This window comes from Fundulus heteroclitus, chromosome 14 (genome assembly GCF_011125445.2).
Source record: "Fundulus heteroclitus isolate FHET01 chromosome 14, MU-UCD_Fhet_4.1, whole genome shotgun sequence".
NCBI classification, from domain to species: domain Eukaryota; kingdom Metazoa; phylum Chordata; class Actinopteri; order Cyprinodontiformes; family Fundulidae; genus Fundulus; species Fundulus heteroclitus.
Genome location: NC_046374.1, coordinates 14,699,528 through 14,721,826, shown reverse-complemented (window position 1 = coordinate 14,721,826; position 22,299 = coordinate 14,699,528). Strand labels below are relative to the sequence as shown.

The following is a 22,299-nucleotide window of genomic DNA, read 5'->3' as shown; positions in this document are numbered from 1 at the left end:
TTTATTTTTTGGTCAACATTTTGGGGATCTGTAGAGGAAACTGTTGATTCTTCTCTACAGGTTAGCTCAAACTCATCCAGATTGATTTGAGAATGTCTGAATGTCTATGCAACCTTTATCGCAGACTCTGTTGGGTGTGGACTTTGACTAGGCCGTTCTAACACAGGCGTGTGCTCCAAATTAACCAATCCCTTGTATGTTTGGCGTTGTCGTTCTCCTGGAAGGTGGACCTCCACTCTAACAAGTTGTCTTCCAGGATAGTCCTAAGTTAGAAGCTCGTCCTTCTTACTATCAACCGACCAGCTTTGATGAACCTCCTGATTAAAAAAAAGCCTTCCCTCATCATTATGCTCCCACCACCATGTTTTTACACTTTCAGACTTTGGGTTTTATGACACTGTTTATTCACTGATGTTTGTTTCTGAAAACTTCATTCTCTTTCTTCCATTTCCCATTTGTGCGTTACTCTACGCTCTATCACAAAAGCCCAGCAAAGTAAAAAGACATTTATGGTTGCAACATGACCCACTGTTGAAGGCATATGAATACTTTTGCAAGGCGCTGTAGATAAATGAGCTTGTATGTAGTTACCTTCAGTGTTGCCTAATATATTCAGCAACGTATTGGCATCGCTATATCAGCGTGTGCAATATTACTGTAACACCTTGGAATGCAATCGTTACTTTTTTCATTTATTCCAAGTATTACAAGTTCACGGCTGGTATAGATATTCAGCCAGTTGGATGAAGGCTCTCTGGTCACATTTTCCTAGAGCTTCTTGCAGAATCCCTTGACAGTTTATTTCCACAAAACACGAGTAAATAAATACTGTTGAGTGGGTTAATCAAACCCAATCCTCCTCCCAGTGACTTGACCTCATTTCTCTTCCTTCCACTCCTTTTTGTCACCTCGTCCTCCACGGACACGGACCTCCCCTGCAGACTTTTCAGGAGGCGAAGCGTCGTTTTCGGCAGCTCGGACGCATTACAGTCAAAACGTGGCGTGTTGTTTTTCAAAACCTTTATTCGGGTAAACGAGGCCTGAGAAAGTCTCTTGTATTGGTCCAATGGAGAAAAACTTTAGGGTTTTCCTGTGCTTTAATGGCTGTCACACACAGACATTTTCATTTCCATACTTCATAATATCTTTTGTGAAGTTTGTGGCTTTCACTTAGCAGATTTATCTTCAGATGTGCTGTTGCTAAATTCCCCCATGAATAAGAAGAAGAGCGAAGCAAACAAATACGGTGTGATTGATGGAGCGAGAGGGAAGCAGGAAAGTTCCCTCTGCAGCGCAATAAAGGCAAGGTGAATCTCTTTGTTCTTGTCCATGTGTCTGGACAATGAAAGAGTGATTAAAACACTGTTTCCTGTCTGGAAAACTACCACTTCCCGACATCTCACTCTGAATCACTTCCTCTCCTTCCTGCTGTCTGCCTTTTCCTTCGTTTCATCCTCTTTGGTATCAGAGGGACTCTGAGAAGAATGAGCGACACAGTCAGGCAGACAAGAATTAAATATGGAGTCTTTATTAAACAAGCCAAATTTTCCTTAGAAGCATAAAGTAAAGCTTTAATACAGCCATATTAAATAAATTAAAATATCATTGAAATATCAATGATATCAATCATTGAGTAAATATAATTTATTTCAATAACTCAATTCACAAACGGAAACACATTAACACAGACCGATGACATTTTAAAGCCTTTAATTCTGTTATTTGTGTTTTTTTTCTACCTCCATCTAATAGAAACACAACATTTTAGAATAGAATATTGAATCGGGTCAATAAAAAAATCAACATTCATGCATAAATGGGGGCCTAATGAAAAGTATGTTTAATACTGGCTTAAAGGTAGTTTTAATCTGGCAAACAAGCCTCTTAGAAAACCATATTCTAATTTATTGACTATGACTGTACAATCTGCCAACCATAAGTCTCTCTCTTTTATGTTGGTTTGCTCTAAGTACTTCACTGTCTGCTCTAGGAAATCAAAATGTGCATTTTAGCAACAGGGAATGGGTTATAAAACACATTTTTGGCTCAAACACATGCAGATGTGCAGAAATTCAGAAATTCTTATTATTATTCTTATTATTTTATTATTACGCAACGCCTTATTTTGAAATCTTTAAATTACTAAAGCATTAACAAAACATATCTACAAACCCACTCATATAGAGAAGGATAAAAATAGAGAAGGATAAAAAGATAAAGAAAACAAGGAGAGGAAAAAGAATAATAATTGGTACTAACCACAGCTTGTAGATTTAAAAAAAAACAACCTTTTATAGGATTTTATACAAAGTCCATTAAGGTTGTAGTTAATGTGTCAATTAAGTCTCTAAAATGGTAATAAAAGTGTTAAAAGTATAATCCTTCCTAGGAGTAAATTATCTTTTTCATGTGCCATTCACCTCCAGGATGCATTTAGAGAGAACTGAGAGTCAGTCTTCCAGGCCAAGGTCAATGCCAGGAGCTTCTGCTGTTTTTTCCCCTGTTACAATTGTGCACCAGTATTTGTAAGATCTCTTAATAAGCCTGGTTAAAGATCTAATGAGAAGCGTAATCTTTGACATTTTGACAATATTAGCATTAGAAAGGGAATATTTCAGTCTTTTAAAATGTATGGGATTGTGAATTTTTGCCATGCAGTTCAGTTTTCATCTTACACTTTGTGTTTTGTCTAGATTCATGTCACTATTTGTATTTCAAAACCGTCCCACACCCATATAAAGACTGGGTACATACCTGTTGTTGGTGCTGAGGTTGGAAAGGTGCTGCGGCTCTGTCATGGTGATCGGCGCTGTAGACTCAACATGAAATGTGTGCGCTCCGTGTGTTTTGGGCTCAGAAGGAGGTTTTGCTTTGCTTGGCTTCTTTATTCCCGCTCACTCTGCTGCTTTCTCTCTGAACTTTGTTCCTTAACCACAAATATGTTTTTCAAAAGCACTTCACTGAGCGGCTCCCTGTCTTACTGTCTCCATGCGTAGTTTTTAAGGAGCGGCCATTGTAGTTTAAAGTATTCAGATTTGTCTATCCTTTCAATGTATTAGCTGTATGGTAACATGAGTTCATTTTCCCTATTTACCTCAGTAAAATACTTAGTAATAATGTTCACATTTGGTAAGTTTACTTAATTTATAGTTTCCTGTCTGTTCATACAAGTAGAAATGTCTACATTAAACTAAATCAGTCTTTGATGCTCCATTATTGCTCTCTCTTATCACACTCTGCTCACCCCTGCCGTCTTTTCAGCAGCAGAAACCTTTTATTTAAAAAAAAGGATATTGTTGAGCCTGTGAGCATCTACATTCACCGTTATCTCTAAACACCTGACCGACTACACCTCAGTCCTGTTGTTCTACTTGCAACAGATCGGTACTTTACTTAAACCGGTACTTTACCTCAACACATTTCTACTATGTGCCTATTCTGTTCTGTTATACTGCAATGTCTTTTGATGATTATCTTAACTTGCTTTATTTTCTTTTTTTTACTTTTTTTATATGGTCCAATCCTGTGTAATTTAATTAATACACAGGACATATATAAAATCCCCCCTTTTTTTAGCCCTTAAATACATTTTCTTTAAGTCTCTAGAAGTGCAGAAAAGTTAAAGGTAGTCTATCCAGGATCTGCAAAGATATCTTTATCTTCTGTTTGGGTCACATTTTACAAGATGTTAACCTTTCTCTATTCTCTATTAATTTGGGTATAGACTGTACCATATTTTCAATCGTTGTACTCACATACAGCTCAAACCGCAGAGTTAAAAGTTCCCCGCTCACCATATCTGTTCTTACACTGTGCGGCCCGACGCTCTGATGCGACCTGACTGCTCACACTGTACGTCTAAAAACCAACGTCAGACTCAGCCCCGCAGGGAGATGGCGCAGCTCTGACTCGTCTACCCGGAAGCCAAATGTCAACAGTAGAAGAAGAAAAAGGCGGAAGTGTCAATGGTTACTGTTAAATATGAGGCTCAGAAGAACAAAACGCTGCCTTGGCAATTCCACAAGATGCTCTTCTGTAGTTTGACTCCATGTCACACGTACCGCCGTCATGCTTCTCTCCACTCCTGTGTTTTTGTTTGAGAAGAAGAAGAAGAAGAATCTACTTGTTTGCACATGCGCAGTGCGCGAGATTGGGGAAAATCGGCTCGTAGACCGTTGTAGCTCCGCTTCAACAGCACGATCGCTCACGAGGGCTGACTGAATTTCAAACATGTTTGATTTTCATCCGACCGTCTGATTCCTGATCGGGAGATGGTGGTGAGAGGCGAATCGCCCCTCGTTACGCCATGTATACGACACAACGCAGGACGCACAATGCAGCCGAAGCTCGGCCTGATCCAAAAAATTCTTCTGAAGAATCAGCCCATAAAGGGCAAAAAATCGGACAGTGTACGCCCAGCTTTACCCTTTTTTTTTAACAATTACATCACAGTATTTGCTGTGGAGTTGCTGGCTTAATACATTTAGCCTATCTGCCATTTAAAAAAAATCTGCATTGCGCCTTTGCAGTACAAGTCCAAAGAAGTGGATAAGTGAAAATGTTCGGTTATGGGGTATATCAATCCACACAATTCATTACACCGTCCCCCAGCATACTACAAAAATGGCCTGATCGGGATGAAGTGGAACGCTCTGCGGCTTGGAGGATGTGAAGAGCGCCTCCTTTAGATTTAAAGAGACGGCACCAAAACGAGTTACTCTTAGACGTACCTCAGAACAAGGGGTAAAAGAGGAGCTGTGGTGCTAAATTAACAAGGAATTTAGACCAAAGTAATGCAGTTCCTCTTTATATAGACCAAAACCGAATGATTTAAAAGTGAAAAGGGAGGATTTAAAAGCATGATTGGTCCTTTTTAAGTGGAGATTTGAAGTAATCTCTGAATGACAGTAAAAAACCTGAATTTGTTGCAACATTAAAAAAAATGAAATCAAACCAAATTTCAACTTAAAGAAATTGTGCAGCTGGCTTTATTATGGGTTCTTCTTTATAGCTGCTGTGTTTGCAGTGTGTTGGATAATTTCTTTACAGACACGGTCGACACATTGGTCTTAACTAATCCATTCTCTGGTTGCTGTCACCTTGCATTGGTAACTTTGAACTTCTTAAATTGTTCCTCTCCTATCTGTGAGGAAAGGGCTGACAGACGTTCGGGCAGAGCGGTGACGTGTTCACCGAGAGGTCAGCAGAGGTGCGGTAGATTTATCTGCTCCTCGCTCAAGTGCAGAGAGGCTCATGAAAGACCGAACGTGGCGCAGAGAGATACGCTCTCATTAAGCCCGGTCACTGGATCCTCGCAAAGATCTTTTTAAAACAGAGCCATCCTTTGAAGAGGCCACCTCTTTCATTAAACCTCTGTGCAATAACGAAGCAAAACCAACATTTAGAATAGTTTTATTCATCCAAAATAAAAATTGGATTGAATTTACATAAGCATTCGGGCACTTGATTCGCCCTGACACTGTATTTATTTGCCTTTTTGGCAGCAGCAGCTCGCTCCTTGCAATGATTCTGCAAGTTCAGGTTCAAGTTTGGCTCAGCCTTTTATTCTTTTTGGCAGAGATGCTGAAGTTGGACCAGGTGGGAAGACAAGTAACACTGCGCAGCCGTTTGCCCTCGGCTCCGGGTTCTGGCTGAGTCACTGTAAAGCCCGTCGTCTTGTAGCAGCACGCATACAGGTTCTGACTCCTAACACTCTCAAGAAGATCGTTGCTAAAACTGGTTTCAGATGTTCTGCATCTGAAGCTATAGATTTATAGCTTCTTAGTTTAGCAGCCAAATCCGGCAGATCTGGTGATTATCCTAACCCTCTGACATGTTAGAATGAGGAAGGCAGCAGTGCTTTTGGACTCTCTGATTATCGCAAAGATTTATTGTCACCTTCCTTTATCCCCGTCTCTCATATCTGTGGACAGTTTTTCTAGACATTGAATATATGGCAAATAGCAACAGCTATGTGCCCTCCTAACTAAGTCCAGTTCACTCAAAATAGATGAAGTAGGACTCCAAGAACCACGGCTTTGAACTTTTGGAGCCCAATTGCAAGTCTTATAATAAAGGACGCCACATTTGTAAATAGTAAATTATTTTCTTGCTTTTATTCCTGGAGACTGGCTTAATTTATACCAGTGGAAAACTATATGTAGCCTAATGAGGGGAAAGAAGCCTTTGAATCCACTTTAAAACTGTTCTTAAAGATAACAGCAATGTGGAAAACTTGAAATGTTCTGAAACTAAATCTGCCCCATATTTCATTTCTGCTTTAGTATTTCTTTCCCCTCTCTCCGTGTGTCAGGCCGAATTTTCCTGCCTCAAAGCTATGCTCCAGCATTCTTTCAGCAGACGTCAGTGTATGTAGTATGTGGTGGTTTTGGATGCTTCAGCATCCCACTTGGCCTCCAGGCAAACACTCCTGTGGTCAAAAAGCGGAGTTTGCCCTGGCCAAATCCAGCCATCCCAGTGAATGATAAGGTGGTGATTAAGGTCAAGGGCTATTTATGTATGTGTCTGATAAAGCGAATGATGCAAAATGATCCTAGTTGTTTCTCCAATAAAAAATAAGTATCGAAATACTTAAAAAATGCGTCTAAATCAGGTATTACTCATTCCTCTTTTTTTCCAGTTAAATGACTTCATAGAAACTTGTGAGACGGAAATAAGGAACTGTAACTAATTGAAAGCTCTTCTTCTTCTCTGTTTTTCTTTTGGTTCCTGTTAAACTATTGAGTCCCACCATTATTTCATCTATCAGCTTTGCTGACCCAGAAGGCTCGTTTCTACTCATTACTCCCAGTTTTCCTGGCTCTGCAAACCAAGATATCTGCAAAACTCCCTTTACAGACAGACATAAAACTCAATATTTCCACAAAAGCATTAGATATCTGTCATCAAAACTTCTCCAAAAGTATACACGAACGGTTCATTTCGTCCACTGAGACAATGGATCTGTTTGCGGACTAAAGAAGGGGAGGAGGGTTATTGGGGGTCCGGGAGCTGCTCAGTGAAATCTCAGGTGGAGGTTATAGCCCCTGAGCCACCGGTTGCATAAGCATAAGTGTACTCCCTGCCCTGACAGCACAGAATATAACAGAGTATATTTATGATGTGAAAGGATAAGGATAAACGGCTCTTTCCCACCCCTCTGCACAGTAGAAAATACAAAAGATTCATCAGGCCTCCAAACAGAAGTTTAAATATTAGTAACATAACTCCATAAAGAAACAGCCCGAACAGTTTTTTAGCACACGTTTTCATCGTTTCATCTCAGATTGTGTTAGAAATGCATGTGACTGTCCAACAGCTAGTTATTATCTCACCTTCGCCATGTGTTTCTGGTTGCTGGGCTTACAGCGGCTCCCGTTTGGGCTGCATTGAGCAGTTTTCACACGGTCCTGACCCACATTTGCAGGTTCTCTACTACTTCATCAGGGGACCGATATTCATGTGCAACCGTTTTACATCGTGGAAGCAAAGTAAAATGGACATCTGTCAAACTTGAAGGGGAGACATGGTTGAACTATAAAGAGCGTTAGTACCTTGGCAGGGTCAAAGCTCAGAGAGCCATGGACATGCAGAGGAAGTGGCCGTCAGCAGCTGCGGTGGTCTGTTGTTGGTTCGTCTGGTTGGAGAAAGTTTTCTACATAAATTTATAAAAATCTGGCTTAAATTTATGTTTCAGGTTAAAAAAAAATATTTTCTGTTTTATATTCCATGGTCTTTTGTTAAATCTAGGTACATAATGTGAGTTTTGCAGTGTGCATTGATCAAACCAAACCCTATTAAGTTGTGGGTTTTCTTAGAAAACAAGTTATACTATTTTATCAGTAAAAGCCAAATCTTTTATGAAATCCTTTTCTGTGTGCAGTTTGCAAGTTCTTCACACAAAACAATTCTGTAAGAAATGAGGTAGAGCTGGGCAATGTATCTCAATGTTTTTTAAAGGGATATAAGATTAGACTATATCATTTATATTGAGATGGTCTATGTATGTATGTATGTACAAATGTATACACGAATGTATATGCACATATATACGGGTAGGTACGTATGTATGTAGGTGTATAGATATATGTATATAAGTATATATATGTATATATGTTTATATATAGACCACTATGAATGTAAATAAGACATCATATGCCCATTCCTATTTCTTTTTGTATTTTTTGGTATTCTTTTTGATCCATTGTATATATGAAGATTCACTGTATATAACTGAATGCACCTTCCCTACTCTGCACCTTCTTGTATGAGCCGATGTGTTGAGTGAATTTCTCCCTTGTGAGATCAATAAAGACTATCCTATCCTTGTGTTATATTTATACTTTTATGTATTCCAGTAGGTTATTTTTCATCTGTTTTGAATATTTATTTACAGCGGTTTGTTTAAAAATGTGCCTGTGAGACATTTGGGGTAAAGCTTTCACTGTTATAGTTAATTTATGAAAAGAAAAGGCATATTGAGATAAATATCGTATATCGGCATTCAGCCGAAAAATATTGAGATATTACATTTGGTCCATATCGCCCAGCCCTAAAATTAGGTGTATTAGTCCACCAAAATGCAAGTGCATATAAAAAGAATGGGTAACATTAAGCGTTTATTAGAGCAAAGGATTTCCTTCCTGAACTTTTCATGCTGCCACCGTCAACCTTTTTACCTCCGTCATGCCTCCTTGGGTTAACAGCACTGAGATTAAAGGCGCAAATCGCACAAATCCCTTAAACACGTGGATTTATTCTGGCAGCTCGAAATTGAAATTCACCAAAAGCGTCAGAGATTGGCATGTGAAGAAACCAAAACTATTTCAAAGTGCCAGCAGTGGCAAACTAAATAACACGTTTTTATGAGCTAAGGCGTGCAGGTCTATTAGTAAACCACTTGCTATGTTGAGGTTGGCGTTTGAGAGTGCCAGATTCCACTGGGTTGTTTTCTTTGGTGACTGAGCGTGTGTGTTCGTGTTTGTCTGTCTCAGTTTGTGCAAATAACTAAAAGCAGATCACTGCTGCGCCTGCAGGAACCCATGCGGACTCAAGTCGAGCGTGTTTGCTTCCTGCTTTGTTCGTTTTTAAACCTTTATATGTGATTTTCTTTTTTTAAAGCATTCCTCATGTCCGATTGTGCAAGATTTCAAGTTCAGAGCCCAGTAATTGTGTTTCCAAATGTAGAGTCTTGTTCCAGATAGTTTTCCAAATGCGGAGACGAAGAATGCTTCAGCTTTGGCTTAAATCGGCTCATTATTAAACACCGAGAGGAGACAATAAAAAGTCATTCACTAGCATTTTGCATAGTTAACTCAGTCTCCGCTTACTAACCACTAAATCCAATATTTCACAGCACCTATATATGTCTATAATTGAATTTATTATATTTGTTTTAGCTTGTTTATCCCGGTTGAGGTCCGGAGCAACTCCATGGAAGCACATAATTTCAGATTAACACCCAAGTTATTTTTGCACTCTTACCGGACCTCATCAGGTTGTGCTCAGTTGTAATGTTGTAAAGTTTAGTCTAATTGGTCTACAAGCATGATAACAGCATGAATGGGTTGAAGCCCTTTCATAAATACATAATACATCGCTATTGTTCTACTTTTTCTGGTAAAAATAAGGTTTTACTTCTTGGTGCCAACACCAATAAACCCATCCGCAGGAAAGGAAAATGCTGGAAACCTAAAGACGAAGATGCAGCCAAGGCAACAATCGGAGAATGTTTTTCTGTCGATGCCTATCTGGAGGTAAATTTCTTGAAGCCAGTTGGAATAGCCACTCATTCATTTTCAAAACCCCTTTTTTTGCACCTCAGTCTGAAGCGAGACTCATACTTCATCACACTGTTGCCATTGTTTATGTCAAACACAAAATTCAGCCTTAGCGATGGTGCGTCGGCTGCTGTGTGCTCAGGCGGTGAGGTAATGGTTGCTTTGTTGCAAATATTACATAAATTGGACTCATTTTAATCTGGAACATACAACCGTTAAGTATCACCTCTAAACAGCACATCTATCAACATGTGTCGGGTTATATGGAGAACAGCAGCCTAAAACCACCAGCTTCAAGGGAAAGTGGGTCAGGACAAAATCAGAGTAAAGCCCGGTCTCTTTGAGGCGATACCTGGAGGCTTATTAAATGTATTCAAGATGAACAATGGGCATAAATCGTTGGTTAACGTTGGGATCAGTAAACTCAGACATTACCCTGCGAATACACTGAAGTATTGACAAAAGTGCAAAAGTTGATCATTTTCTTGTACAAGTAGACCGACCTTTGCAGACTAGTCATTCACACATGAATAGTGATATAGTTTCAGTATATTCGATCTAAATCCTCCCTGCCAGGTCAAAAAGATGCTGACTAAGTTAGGTTGGTTGAGTCGATGTGATCCAAAGAGCAGTTGCCAAAATTTTGCTGAAATGGTGAACCCATCCATGGTTCTGTTCCATTGTCTATTGGTCACACGAGTACGAATCTCAGCGCACCACAGTCAGTACAACTGGACATGCAGCTTTGGTCTGAGCTCAACACCTCATCAGGTGAATAGCAATAGTTCCTGGTTACCTCAGTCAGCTGCTAGTTTGAGCAGGCTTTTTACCCAAGAAACACAAGATATGCAGGCTCTGATAGTGTAAATACTTCCATATTTGCTCAGTACCTGCATCTGATAATATAAAAACTATCAAGCCTAGGCTATAAATAAAGTAAAAACATGTAAAAAAATAATAAAAAATAACAAAAAAGAGACAGACTGACAAGTCAGTCCTTTCCATCGTCCAAACAGGAGCTCCCCGTTTTACGTATCTGTTCAATGTTGAAAATGTTTTGTTCTTTTTTCCCCACAAACACCCCAGACTAGGAATAATTAAAGCACTAAAGGAGCTCGTTATCTGCCGGGTAAGAGAGCCTTTTTATCCATGGCGTGGTAAATGGTGTTGTGGCAGAACCCGTCAGCGTAACGCAGTTTCAAGCCATCTTGTGTCTGGTAGTTGACCGATGGTTCTCACTCGTTAATCCAACCCTACTTTGTCAACCCTACGGATTGGTAATGCACATTTGTACGATTATGGTGAGAAGTTTTAAACTATTGGTCCATATAAATCCCAAATGAGACAATTTTTTGTTTTGCTGATGTCAAACTCTGCATCCATAACTTCTTGTACTGGATTAGAAAGCACCAGATCTGTCATATTGCATTATAGGGAAACAACTTATGAATGGGATGTCTGGATTTACATACTGACAGCATCTAATACTGCAATAAGCCACTTGACATAACGAGGTATGTTTGCAGGATACAGCATGTTAAGAAGTTGAAAATCAGTCACTTCTAATTTTCATTAGTTTTAAGGCGACAGCGATCCCCATCTGGGTGGCCTGCTGTGAGTGGAAACCAGTCTACTCACGCTGAAAGTGTCAGTCTCATGGCTCAATGCTGAGGAAAACTGGAGCACGGAAAGTTTTCTGAACCCAGCTCAGTGAAACAGAGATGTTTTTGCATTTATGAGAAGCCTGGAAGAAATAGAACCAAAGCTTGAAGGGGACTTTATAGTACCTGATCCAGACAAATTTCAAAACATCTTGGGCTTCATTGCATTTATTTGCCTGGTTGGTATTCAGAATATGAATATGTTTGTTGGAAGTACCTAAATTAATTGAAAATGACCTTCACTGTTGTAAATTACCCCAGCTTTGTCTCTCCAGATTGTTGCTAAATAACTGCAAACATGAGTGTTGTGTCTGTAGCTGTGAGCGTGCATGTTGTTCTGTTGGGCCCCTGCAGGATTCTTGTTGTTATTCTTACCACCCGAGCCAAGAGCAGATAGCCTGTCCAAACAAGCGGTCTGACTTCCGACCGACGGGGAGAGAGCTTTCCGAACGGATGAACCCTGGTTTACTTTTTTTCTCCTCCGTGGAGTCTCTGCAAATAAACGTTTAAGGTTGATGTTATAAAACACATTCCATGACAGTATGTAAAACAGAATAGTCTTTCATAATTCAAAGTCAGAATATAATAAAAACAATTGCTTGTCCTTTTTATTGCCATTTATTGTTTTACCTGCATCAGATCAGCGACTGGATTTAGCCATTACAGTTTTGGTTCCTAGTTTTCTGATGTGTTAAAATAAGGGAATAGTCGATGAGCCCTGATCAAAGTGAGAGGAGCAGCTGATGGGAGGACCTCAGCATGGTGCTGATGCAGGGTCTTGGTTCTGGATGGCTCTCTGCATGTTGAAGCCTTTGATTAACAGCTGGGCTCCTGGCCTTCATCATCAGCCCCTCAAGGTGTCAAAACATTTATCATCTCTTCTGCCAAATGCAGCGAGATGCCTTTTGAAGTTCTAATTAGACTAACATCTGTTCTGTAATTGATCGTCTCCGACTATATTTATTGAAAGGTCCAGTTGGAGCTCACCAAACATAACACAGGCTAAAAGAAAGAGTTTCGTTTGTCTGTAATAATTAATGAGAAATGCATGGAGGTGTATGTTTGCAGAGAAACTGGCCAGATTTTCTTGTTATGTTTGGGAGATTCTACGTTTCTAATTTTTTCTGAACTATTGAACCAAGCCAGTGTCGACAGTCTTTACAGTCCAAAGGGCCGTTTTAACCCCAGCCTTTGTTGATTTAAATGTCAATAGCTGTGAAACATGCTTGATCACTGGCAAAAAGATAACATATTAACCTTAATATTTAAATACCTAATTATATATTGTGTTTTATTTCATTTTAAAATAAAAAACAGGTCATTTAACAATAAGAAAAAAAATAAAAAAATATAGTTTCCTAAAATGTACAAGGCCAACTTAGTCTTTTCCATGTTTGTGGAAGATAGCCCACTTTAAAACACATATAACTTGCTGCTTAATGACATCAAGTTAAGAAAAAACATTCTTGCACCTTTATGTTTGAAAATGTCCAGTTTTCTGTTTTATTAAAGAACTGATAAAACTGACCTCTCCCATCAATTTATTTTTTTATATGTAAATCTGCTCATTTCAATATTTTGGTCCAATGTTTTTGGAGTCACTGTAGGTGGGCTAAAGAACCACATGAGATTTTGGAGCCACAGACAGCGGACCCTGACAGGTTCTCAATGTTGGTTTATTCTGACCAGAAATATTTCTGGTATTTCTGAAATACTTCATCAGAACCATTTCCCTCATATTGCAAACATGTGCTCCACAGAAATTTTAGTTTTTTGTTCTGATGTTCTCCTGATCGCTAACTTGCTGGATTATGGCCGTCTTGCACTGAGCAGTTTTTATCCAACCTTATAAGACTACTTCATGACACACAATGCAACGTGGTTTTAATAATCTTTGGCGCAACATCAAGTTTGATGTGTGCATATTGTATGATCTGCCATCCATCTATAGCACTGGCTGGATTTAATATAAACAAACAAGATCGGCTGTTCCATCCAAAACAAAACCACAATCAAATAAGGTTAATAGCGTCAATTTCCTTTTGTATATAATTAAAAATTAATTCAACAAAATGTCCCAGTTCAGCTCATCAAAGGGCAGGCACGAAAAAAGCAAAACAAAAACAAATCCATCAGTAAGAGAAAATGTGTTGTAATTATTTATCATCTGCGATATAGACTACCACAATAAAAGAACAATAATGAAACCTGCCACTGGTTTGGCCAGTCTGAAGATGCTCCTATTCACTTTTCCTGTGGCGGTGTGTTTGCTCCGGTTATACAAACTTGTCTAATCGGAGCAAACAGGGCAGGTTATTCCTGACAGGAATTGATTCACAAGTGCTAAACCTATTAATTTTTTTTCCTTTACTTGCTGAAAAGCACCTTCCAGAACCTTTGAAAACTCATAAGCTACCATGATAGCTTTGTAGACGCAGGTCGTAGCAGCTGTCACACTGGAAGATATTCTAAATATCTTACTCTGTCAGATATTGATCGCAGATTATTTTTGGTCGCGAGACGCTAACAGCGGGGGTATTTGAACCTGTCTAACAGTGAGACGTAAGACCACAGATTTACAGCCCCGACCAAAGATTTATCCACGGTGTTCCTGCAGTCCTCGTCTGCGACAGCCCAAAATCCCACAGTGTGTAGCGGGCATTACAGAGATGATAAATTCTGAGTAGTCTCTGGCTGTTACGTTTGCAGCATCTTCATGATGTTGACAGTTTTGTGTCAGTGCATTTTGAGTAATCGCTTCATGCTTGCTCAGCATGAGGGATTGCTGCAAAGCCATCTACAATGCAGACGACTCTACGCTCTTTCAGGAGGAGTGAATGCTGCTTCGTCAAGACTTGAAGCAATCTGCTGGGTTTCCTTAGACAGGAAACCTTTTGACCAATCTGTATGATTTGATTTAATTTGACTTTGTAAAGTGCTTTGAGATGACATGTGTTGTGAAATGTGTGTGGATGAACGGGATAACATTTTCCATCTGCTGTTGTCAGGACAGACTAAATAAGTCTTGCATTGGTGTTTTTTCTTTCACACTTAGTGATTGGCCGACCACCACTTGCTGAAACTTTAATATTCGATACATAATCTATGATCTATTAGCCAAATGTATCACTAAACGGGTACAACTCCCTCACTCTGTCAGCCACTTCAAGCTTTCAGCATCCCCTGGTGAGTCAATCTTCGTCATCTCAGACAAAGTGTCTGCATGAAGAAGCAAGAGAGCCAGAGATGTTGAGGGTATAGCTAAGAGGGTAGCACTGTGTGCATTATATATGATGCCGCTGAGCTGCAACGCCTGTGCCACTGAAGAGGTTAAATAACTTTTTAAAAATGACTCGGTGCATAAAAGGATTTTCTTCAATTGTTATTTAAAACTACACATGTTTGTATATATATCCCAAAGAAATGCAAAACAGATAAACAATAGTAAGGCTGAGTTATTATCCTCACTTTTCTTGTGAGCCATTCCTGCTCTCTTGCTATTTTTCTGTAATCATTCGCGTGCTGACATTCAGTAATCACCCCCCCCCCCCCCCCCCCCCCCCCCCCCCTGTTTTTCAGCAGTTCAGTGTCAGACATGCTGTTTAGCTTTCTCATTCCTTCTTGCCTTGCAGTTAATTTGTTCCTGGTCATCTAAACACTAAAAACTTTCAGGGTTTTTTTTTTCCAGTTTTGTTGTTTTGCACCATGAATTTGGATAAAAAAAGGTTTATTAAACAATTGTGGAGCTTGTTGTGCAAAGACCAATGCTACATAAAATGAAAATCATTTTGAACGATGAGTATCCTATTCTCAACACATTAAATTAATAATATAGTGTTTTCAGTCAGGTATTTTTTCAGATCTGCTGCCACTCAGGACCCTATAAAACATGATCCCTGTCATTAGCCTTAAACATTTTCATACCCCTGGAGGATTTGAATTAAAAAATATTTCCATTCCACCAAATTAATCAGTTTCTGACAAGTTTTCCATGTCTGCTCTGGTCCACTTCTTTTGCGGGGAACTCCAAGTCTTTGAGTTGCAAAGCCTCCTTGTCATCTCGCTCATTTTTAGCTTGATCCACTCACTGATCCTCTATCAGATTCAAATCAGGACATCAGCAAATTCACTCAAAACTTCAATATTACTTCCAGTCAGAAGAAACGTGTTTGTAAAAACAATAATTAAGTTTTAATCTAAATATGTCAGGGTTGTGACAAAATTTGACCCTAACAATCTAGAGAATCTTTAAAGAAACTGAGATAATTAAGCAACGTCTAATTTTTATTTGGGGACTAATCCACCCTTCAATCCATTCATCTTCTTCCGCTTATCCGGGGTCGGGTCGCGGGGGTAGCAGCTTCAGTAGGGAGGCCCAGACATCCCTCTCCTCGGCCACTTGTGCCAGCTCCTCAGGAGGAATACCAAGGAGTTCCCAGGCCAGCAGAGAGACATAGTCCCTCCAGTGTATCCTGGGTCTTCCTCTGAGTCCCGGTGGGACGTGCCTGGAACACCTCACCAGGGAGGCGTCCAGGTATTTGGGGATTAATAAAGTCAAAAAGGACTGAACAGAGTTCCTGTCTGTGTGCTGGGATTTAGTTTATTTATCAATAATACTTTAGCTTTTTTTCACTGATTTGCTTTTGTTTAGTCATACATTAGCTTGATGGATTTGGTCGAGGATTTCCTGCGGTAATGCTACTGAATGATCATTGGGGTCTTATTGACGTCTACAGTTTATACCTTGGGAAAAACATGACGGAAACGTCCATTCAAAAAGAATCTCCTTTTTTCTTTCTGCGGTTGCTGAATAGAGGGACTTCTTAGACCATGATGTAATAACTGTTGTGAAGCAGAGCCAAGAAGAAAGCAAAATGAGTTCCAATAGGGACTGAAGAGATCCCTGATATCCACATGAGAGTCATTAGCATCAATCCTGATGCTGGAATTCCTGATGCTCTTTCTTTACAGTGGTTTCTTCTTCACTTTAACTATATCTCGTATTTTATTTTTGATTCTGGACGGGTTTAGATACCTACGTTGCACCTTGGCTTGTGTTAATTTGAATATTTTTTTTATTTTGCAAATAAAGTGCAAACAGGTTTTTCAGAGCAAGAAGAGTGGCAGCACATGATTTAAGGGCTTTCTTGCTGTAACTTGAGTCTCAAATTGCCCCTTCATCAACAAATGGCACAAAAAAGATAAGTTACGGTCCAGTAACTTAGTTTGCAGTCCAAAGATAAATCTGTGAAAACATCTGAAGAAGGAATTTAGTTTCTGATAGAGACCAAGCGTGGAGACCTCCACCAAAATATAGATGATCATCTCAGCAGGCATTTTCCGAACTGACAGAATCGGTTTGAATGAATTTCAGTGCTTAATGCAGACACTGTGTAAGTTTTCCTACGCAGCACGTTGGAGAAATCCCGGCCTCGACATATGGTCGGCTCATCTCTTTTTTTGCTTCCTGCCAGAGCGTGAGGGCGTTTTGGCGCACCGGAGAATCCGGTTACCAGTATTTCCTCCTGGCGCGTTGGTCCCTGTGCTGTCATCACTTCTTTGATGGACGTCACTGACCCTAAGCCACATAGACTGAAACTGTCCTGTCATTGATTATGACATCTTTGAATCTGAACTAATGACATATTGTTTTTTTTTTAGGGTGTGTCAGAACAGTGTTTAACTAATCTAATGTATGCACTACCAGTCAAAAGTTTGGACACACCTTTGTCATTCAGTGTTTTTTCCTTATTTTTATTGCATTCTAAACTGAAGATACACAGTGAAAACTATAGAGCCAAAGTATATATGATTATATAGCAAACAACACATTGTGAAATAACTCAAAACATATTTAGCATTTTAGATTCTTTAAAATAGTTCATCTTTTCTTTGATTACTGCTCTGAGCACTCTCTGCATTGTCTCGATGAGCTTCACAAGGTTGTTGAAAATGTTTTTTTTTCAGCCGTCTTGAAGGAGTTCCCTGACGGATTGGTATAAGTTAAGGGAAACCTTTAAATAAGAAGGTGTGTCCAAATTCTTGGTTGTGTGTGACTATAGCATGTTCCTGCACATGTTTGCATAATTCTGGCATTAAGACATGACTACTAATTGTCCTCTGAACGGATTCACCCACCTGAGCTGTTTGTCTCTGCAGCTCCTCAAGAGTTACCATGGACCTTAGTTTAGATGGACAGCTGTTTCTTGGTCGGTTTGCAGATATCTCACACTCTTACTATTTCCGACTTATGGTTTGGCAAAGCCCATGAGATGTTTAAAGTTTGGGGGTATAGTTTTAGTGCCGTACTTAAGCCTTTCACAGAACAGCTGGATGGACGCTGATATTAAATCACTGAAGTCTGTTTTGGTGGCATTAAAAGATAATTGGCTCCAATGGTTTGAATTTTTGGGCTACACAATACAATGTGGGTCTCCAGAAATCCCAATGAAAATACACTGAAGTAGTAGGTCCAGAACATGTGAGAAATTTAAAGGGTTATAAAGACTTTTTCAAGGCACTATAATAGATTTGAACCAAATGTTTTATATGCAATGTTTAGAAAAAAACAAAGAGTTTAAAAACATTACAATGAATCAGTTTTCTTTGTTTTAACATTGTACTTTGATGGGCAAAACATTGAGGCTTGCATTTCTAGTTGAAGATTCTTTCAGTCTTGTCTCAATACACAAATCTTTAAATCAAATTGCACCATACCATATCTATTTATAAAGTACTTTACAAGAACAAACGTCAACAAAGTTCTCTACACCACTGAAAATAACTGTAAAATTAGAGTAGATAGACAATAAAAACACAGACGACCTAAAATAGGCAAATAGATAGTTGAAAACAGCAAAAATAGTTATGAATTAAACTAATTAAAGATTAATAAACAGAGTAAACCTCTCAGGATGTGCAAAAGGCCTCAGCAAACGGATGTGTTTTCAGAAGAGTGTTGAACTCTGAAGGAGAGGAGACCCGCCTGACGTCCAATGGCAGATTGTTCCACAATTTTGGAGCCCCTTGGATTTAGGGACAATACGGAGCTGCTGGATGGCAGACTTAAGGGAGCGGGCAGGTGAGTGGAAGTGGAGGAGCTCAGAAAGGAGGCGGGGGGAAGCCATTAAGAGATTTAAAAGCAAGTAAGAGAACCTTAAAACGGATCCTGAAACGTACGGGCGACCAGTAAAGGGAATTTATAATGGGGTAATGTGCTCAGACTTTTTTGGTCCAGTTAAGTCGTGCTGCAGCACTTTGCACAACCTGCAGGCGCCTGATAGACGCATTCACAAACCCCGAAATAGAACGACAATTATAATAAATAATATTTATTTTATGTTAAAAAAACTAGGTGAATATATGGCATGTTGCTGTACATGCAAAATGCTCCTCTCTTATCAGCCGTCACTGTTTGCGGCATATGTAATTTTCCGCTCTGTCTTTTCTGCCATGAATGATAAGGTGCTCTCTGAGTGTTTCTCAGAAGGCCAGTGCTTTCCCACACACTGGCATCTGTGGCCACCTTCATGTTAATACTCTGACCTGAAATATGCCAAAGGCTGTCCGGGAGGCTATTATTAGTGGGTACGCTCCGTTTGGTATCATCTCCACGGTCTCTCTCACCAGCTACTGAGTCGAGGCTAACACAGAAACCACTGTGACCCAAGCGCCGCTTTTTTAGGAAACGCCTAATGAAAAATGGCAAAACAATAAAATAACAGCAAAGCATGTGGGCTAATTCAAACCAGATTTTGAACAAATTGCGCCCCGAAGCAATTCTCTATTGCTTTCAAGCATTTGGAGTCGATGTGCGGCCATGTGTCGAGTTGGCAACCTCTGTCTGCTGCAGAGAACAGGAAGGCTGAGTCCCGTGCTTTGTTTGAGGCTGCCCTGCAGTTTATCCTACTCTATAATCTCAGACGGTGAAAGAAAAAGGGGATCATCCAGGGCACTATTCGTGCAAGAGCGCTGCTTCTTGTAAAGACACATTACAACTGGCATTGTTGGTCAGAAACGACCAGAGACAGTAGAAACATTGCATGCTGGGGTTGGGTGTAGTCAGCATCTCCAGACTGACAACCTGGAACTCCCCCCTTTTCTCTCTGTTCTCTTTCCATCCTCGTTTTTCTTTGCTTCACAGCCTCTTTAATTATACTACTCCTGCCAAAAGCTGCTGCAAGTGTAGCCAGTTAGACAATAAAGTCCAGAGCCTTCTCCGACTTGTCTCCTGTCTCGTTCCGTCTGTGGTCACACCCTTGCATGTCTTCCCTCCCTTCAGCTCTGATATTCCCTCGTCTGGAGCTATTGTGTCCTTGTCGGATGGAGAATAAAAGGCCCTTCATGTTTGATTCTGTTTATGTAAGTCGGCGAGCGGATCTTTGTCCTTCTGGCCTCATCTTGGCTTCGTTTGCTTTTTGCTATTCTGTGTTCTGTATTGCTTCAACTACTCCTCCTTCTTTTCAGTCCACTGTTCTCTGGGCTTTCTCTACACGTCTCAACGTCACTTAAAACGTGCTTAAAGCGATCCAAAACCGCTTTCCCTTTGCTCTCTAGAGCAACGCTAAAAGACAGACGTGTTGTTGTTTTCTTTTACCTCTCAGAAAATAAAGATATATTTCTCTAACTAATGTTTTTTTTCTAATTGTATGTGGTGGATCGTAAACGCTGGCTAAAGTTAGTTTAAGAACTGTAGCCGGTGTCTCGGGCGTGCACAGCAGCCTGGCCTGCAAACCCGGTGTTCGCCAGTGGTCTGAAACCACTGGCGAGCACTTGCATAGTCTGTTGGAGAAATAATTACAATGGTAGAGCCTGCTCCCGTTTTCTGTTCCCTCTTCCCATCCTTCGCTCGCCGGCTGCCGTGCTGATGTAGGGTTTTCTGGAACGCTGGAAATATGGGCTGTTGTTAGTGGTCTCGTGTGACGTTCTTCTTTATCCGATTTAGTCAGGTCGCTAATGCTGGGGTGATGTTGGCAGCGGCGTGCAGGATCTGTGTCTGAGCGCTCAAACTTATGACATACGCAGTGACAGCAGGGACTATATTACTAGAAATCCTTTTTTTTTTTTTTTGACAAACTTACCAGTAGATTTTTTTTATTTTTTTCCCCCCCTGCAAGTGCAATGTCTTGGAAATCTTCGAAACATTTGAGAGCTTGCAGTTATAATGGTTACCTACTTGATGCATAGGAAGGCTATAAAAATGTACTGTGAAGATAAACCCAACCAAACGTACATAAAGTGACTCATAAAAAGATCTGAAAGGGATATTTAGACCTGCATCCAAAATAATGCATTTATGACCTGGAACACAAAACAGTAAAATAAGACGCAAAATATTTAGCCTGTTGAGCTGTCAAATGTGTGAATATAAACAAAGGGCGAGGCATTTCTTCTAATTAATCAGAATATATGTTCTTCTCCAACAGCAAATTCTCCGTAACTCCCGTGGGAACGCTACCAAGGCCATCTTCCTCATCACTGACGGCTACTCTAACGGCGGAGACCCCCGACCTGTGGCGGCCGCTCTGAGAGAGCGAGGCGTTGAGATCTTCACTCTGGGCATCTGGCAGGGTAACATCAGGGAGCTGCATGACATGGCCTCACAACCCAAGGACCAGCACTGCTACCTGGTGCACAACTTTGCTGAGTTTGAGGCTCTTGCTCGCCGGGCCCTGCATGAAGGTAGGGAGGAGCCATGCAGTTTCTAGATCTCTTCAAGGTGTTTTGTTTTCAAGTTGCCTGCCTTAAAGACCAATCAGATTCCATTCTCAGTCATTTTTACATATATATATATATATATATATATATATATATATATATATATATATATATATATATACTGCTCAAAAAATAAAGGGAACACTTAAACAACACAATGTAACTCCAAGTGTTTCTTTATATCTATGCTTTTGTCCCAAATACCAGCCATTTCTAACTCTAATCGATGCAAATGGATGGTAATTTGGCCTCCCTGGACAAGTAGTGCTTTTGAGATATGCCAGAAGAAAAATTAGGACACCCTATTTAATTATTGGATATTTTTAAAGAAATGCTCACATATCATGGTCTAATATAATTTTTCTATGTGTTGTGAAAAAGTTTCACTAATTATAGCAACAGTGCATTTTTTAGCTGATGTATAGTTAGGATGCTTTGATGAATAGTGTTACCCCCTCTGGTTAAAATGAACTCCAGTGAGCTGCTTCTTGTAGCCACCTACCAATCTCTGATCTGACGAAGCCCCCCCCCCCCCCCCCCCCCCCCCCCCCTATGGGGCGACTGTGGCTTGATAGGTTGAGTAGTCGTCTGGCGACCAGAAGGTTGTGGGTTCGATTCCAGCTTCCCCTTGCCACATGTCGATGTGCCCTTGGGCAAGGCACTTAACCCCAAATTGCCTACCGAGCTGCGTCTCGGTGTATAAATGTGTGCGCGTTAGTGAGAGCGACTGGGTGAATGTGGCTATAGTGTACAGCGCTTTGGGTGGTCAGCATGACTGGAAAAGCGCTATATAAGTTCAGTCCATTTACCATTTACCATTTACCTTACTTTCTGCTGAGAGTTTAGACAGACCTCATACAATCTGATTTAGTTGTGAAGTTTCGAAGAAAATAGTTTGCTTTCAAACAGCTTTGAACATCTCTGTTTTTTCTGTCATTTTAAATACAGCTATGAAAATACGTAACTTTAAAAATAACAAACTTGTTTCCCCATGAATAACTTCCCAACCAAAGAGCCAGAACATCACCACCGCTTCTACCCGTGTGGGGTTGCCCTAGAGCCGCTGCAGCATGGCATCAAAAAAGAGCAGCTGTGCAGATTAGGTGCTAAAAGAGCCGCTTCGTCTGAACTTTGAGCAGAAA

The 22,299-nt window shown here is 40.2% G+C and overlaps 1 protein-coding gene across 3 annotated transcripts in view; it reads left to right on the top strand.

The window, feature by feature from the left end:
- svep1 (sushi, von Willebrand factor type A, EGF and pentraxin domain containing 1) overlaps positions 1 to 22,299 on the top strand; it is a 121,345-nt gene that overhangs the window by 11,456 nt on the left and 87,590 nt on the right. For all 3 annotated transcript variants that reach the window (XM_036146347.1, XM_036146346.1, XM_036146345.1), the window contains exon 2: positions 20,866 to 21,121. In XM_036146347.1, coding sequence (XP_036002240.1) covers positions 20,866 to 21,121 — 256 coding nt within the window. The remainder of the gene's footprint in view (positions 1 to 20,865; positions 21,122 to 22,299) is intronic.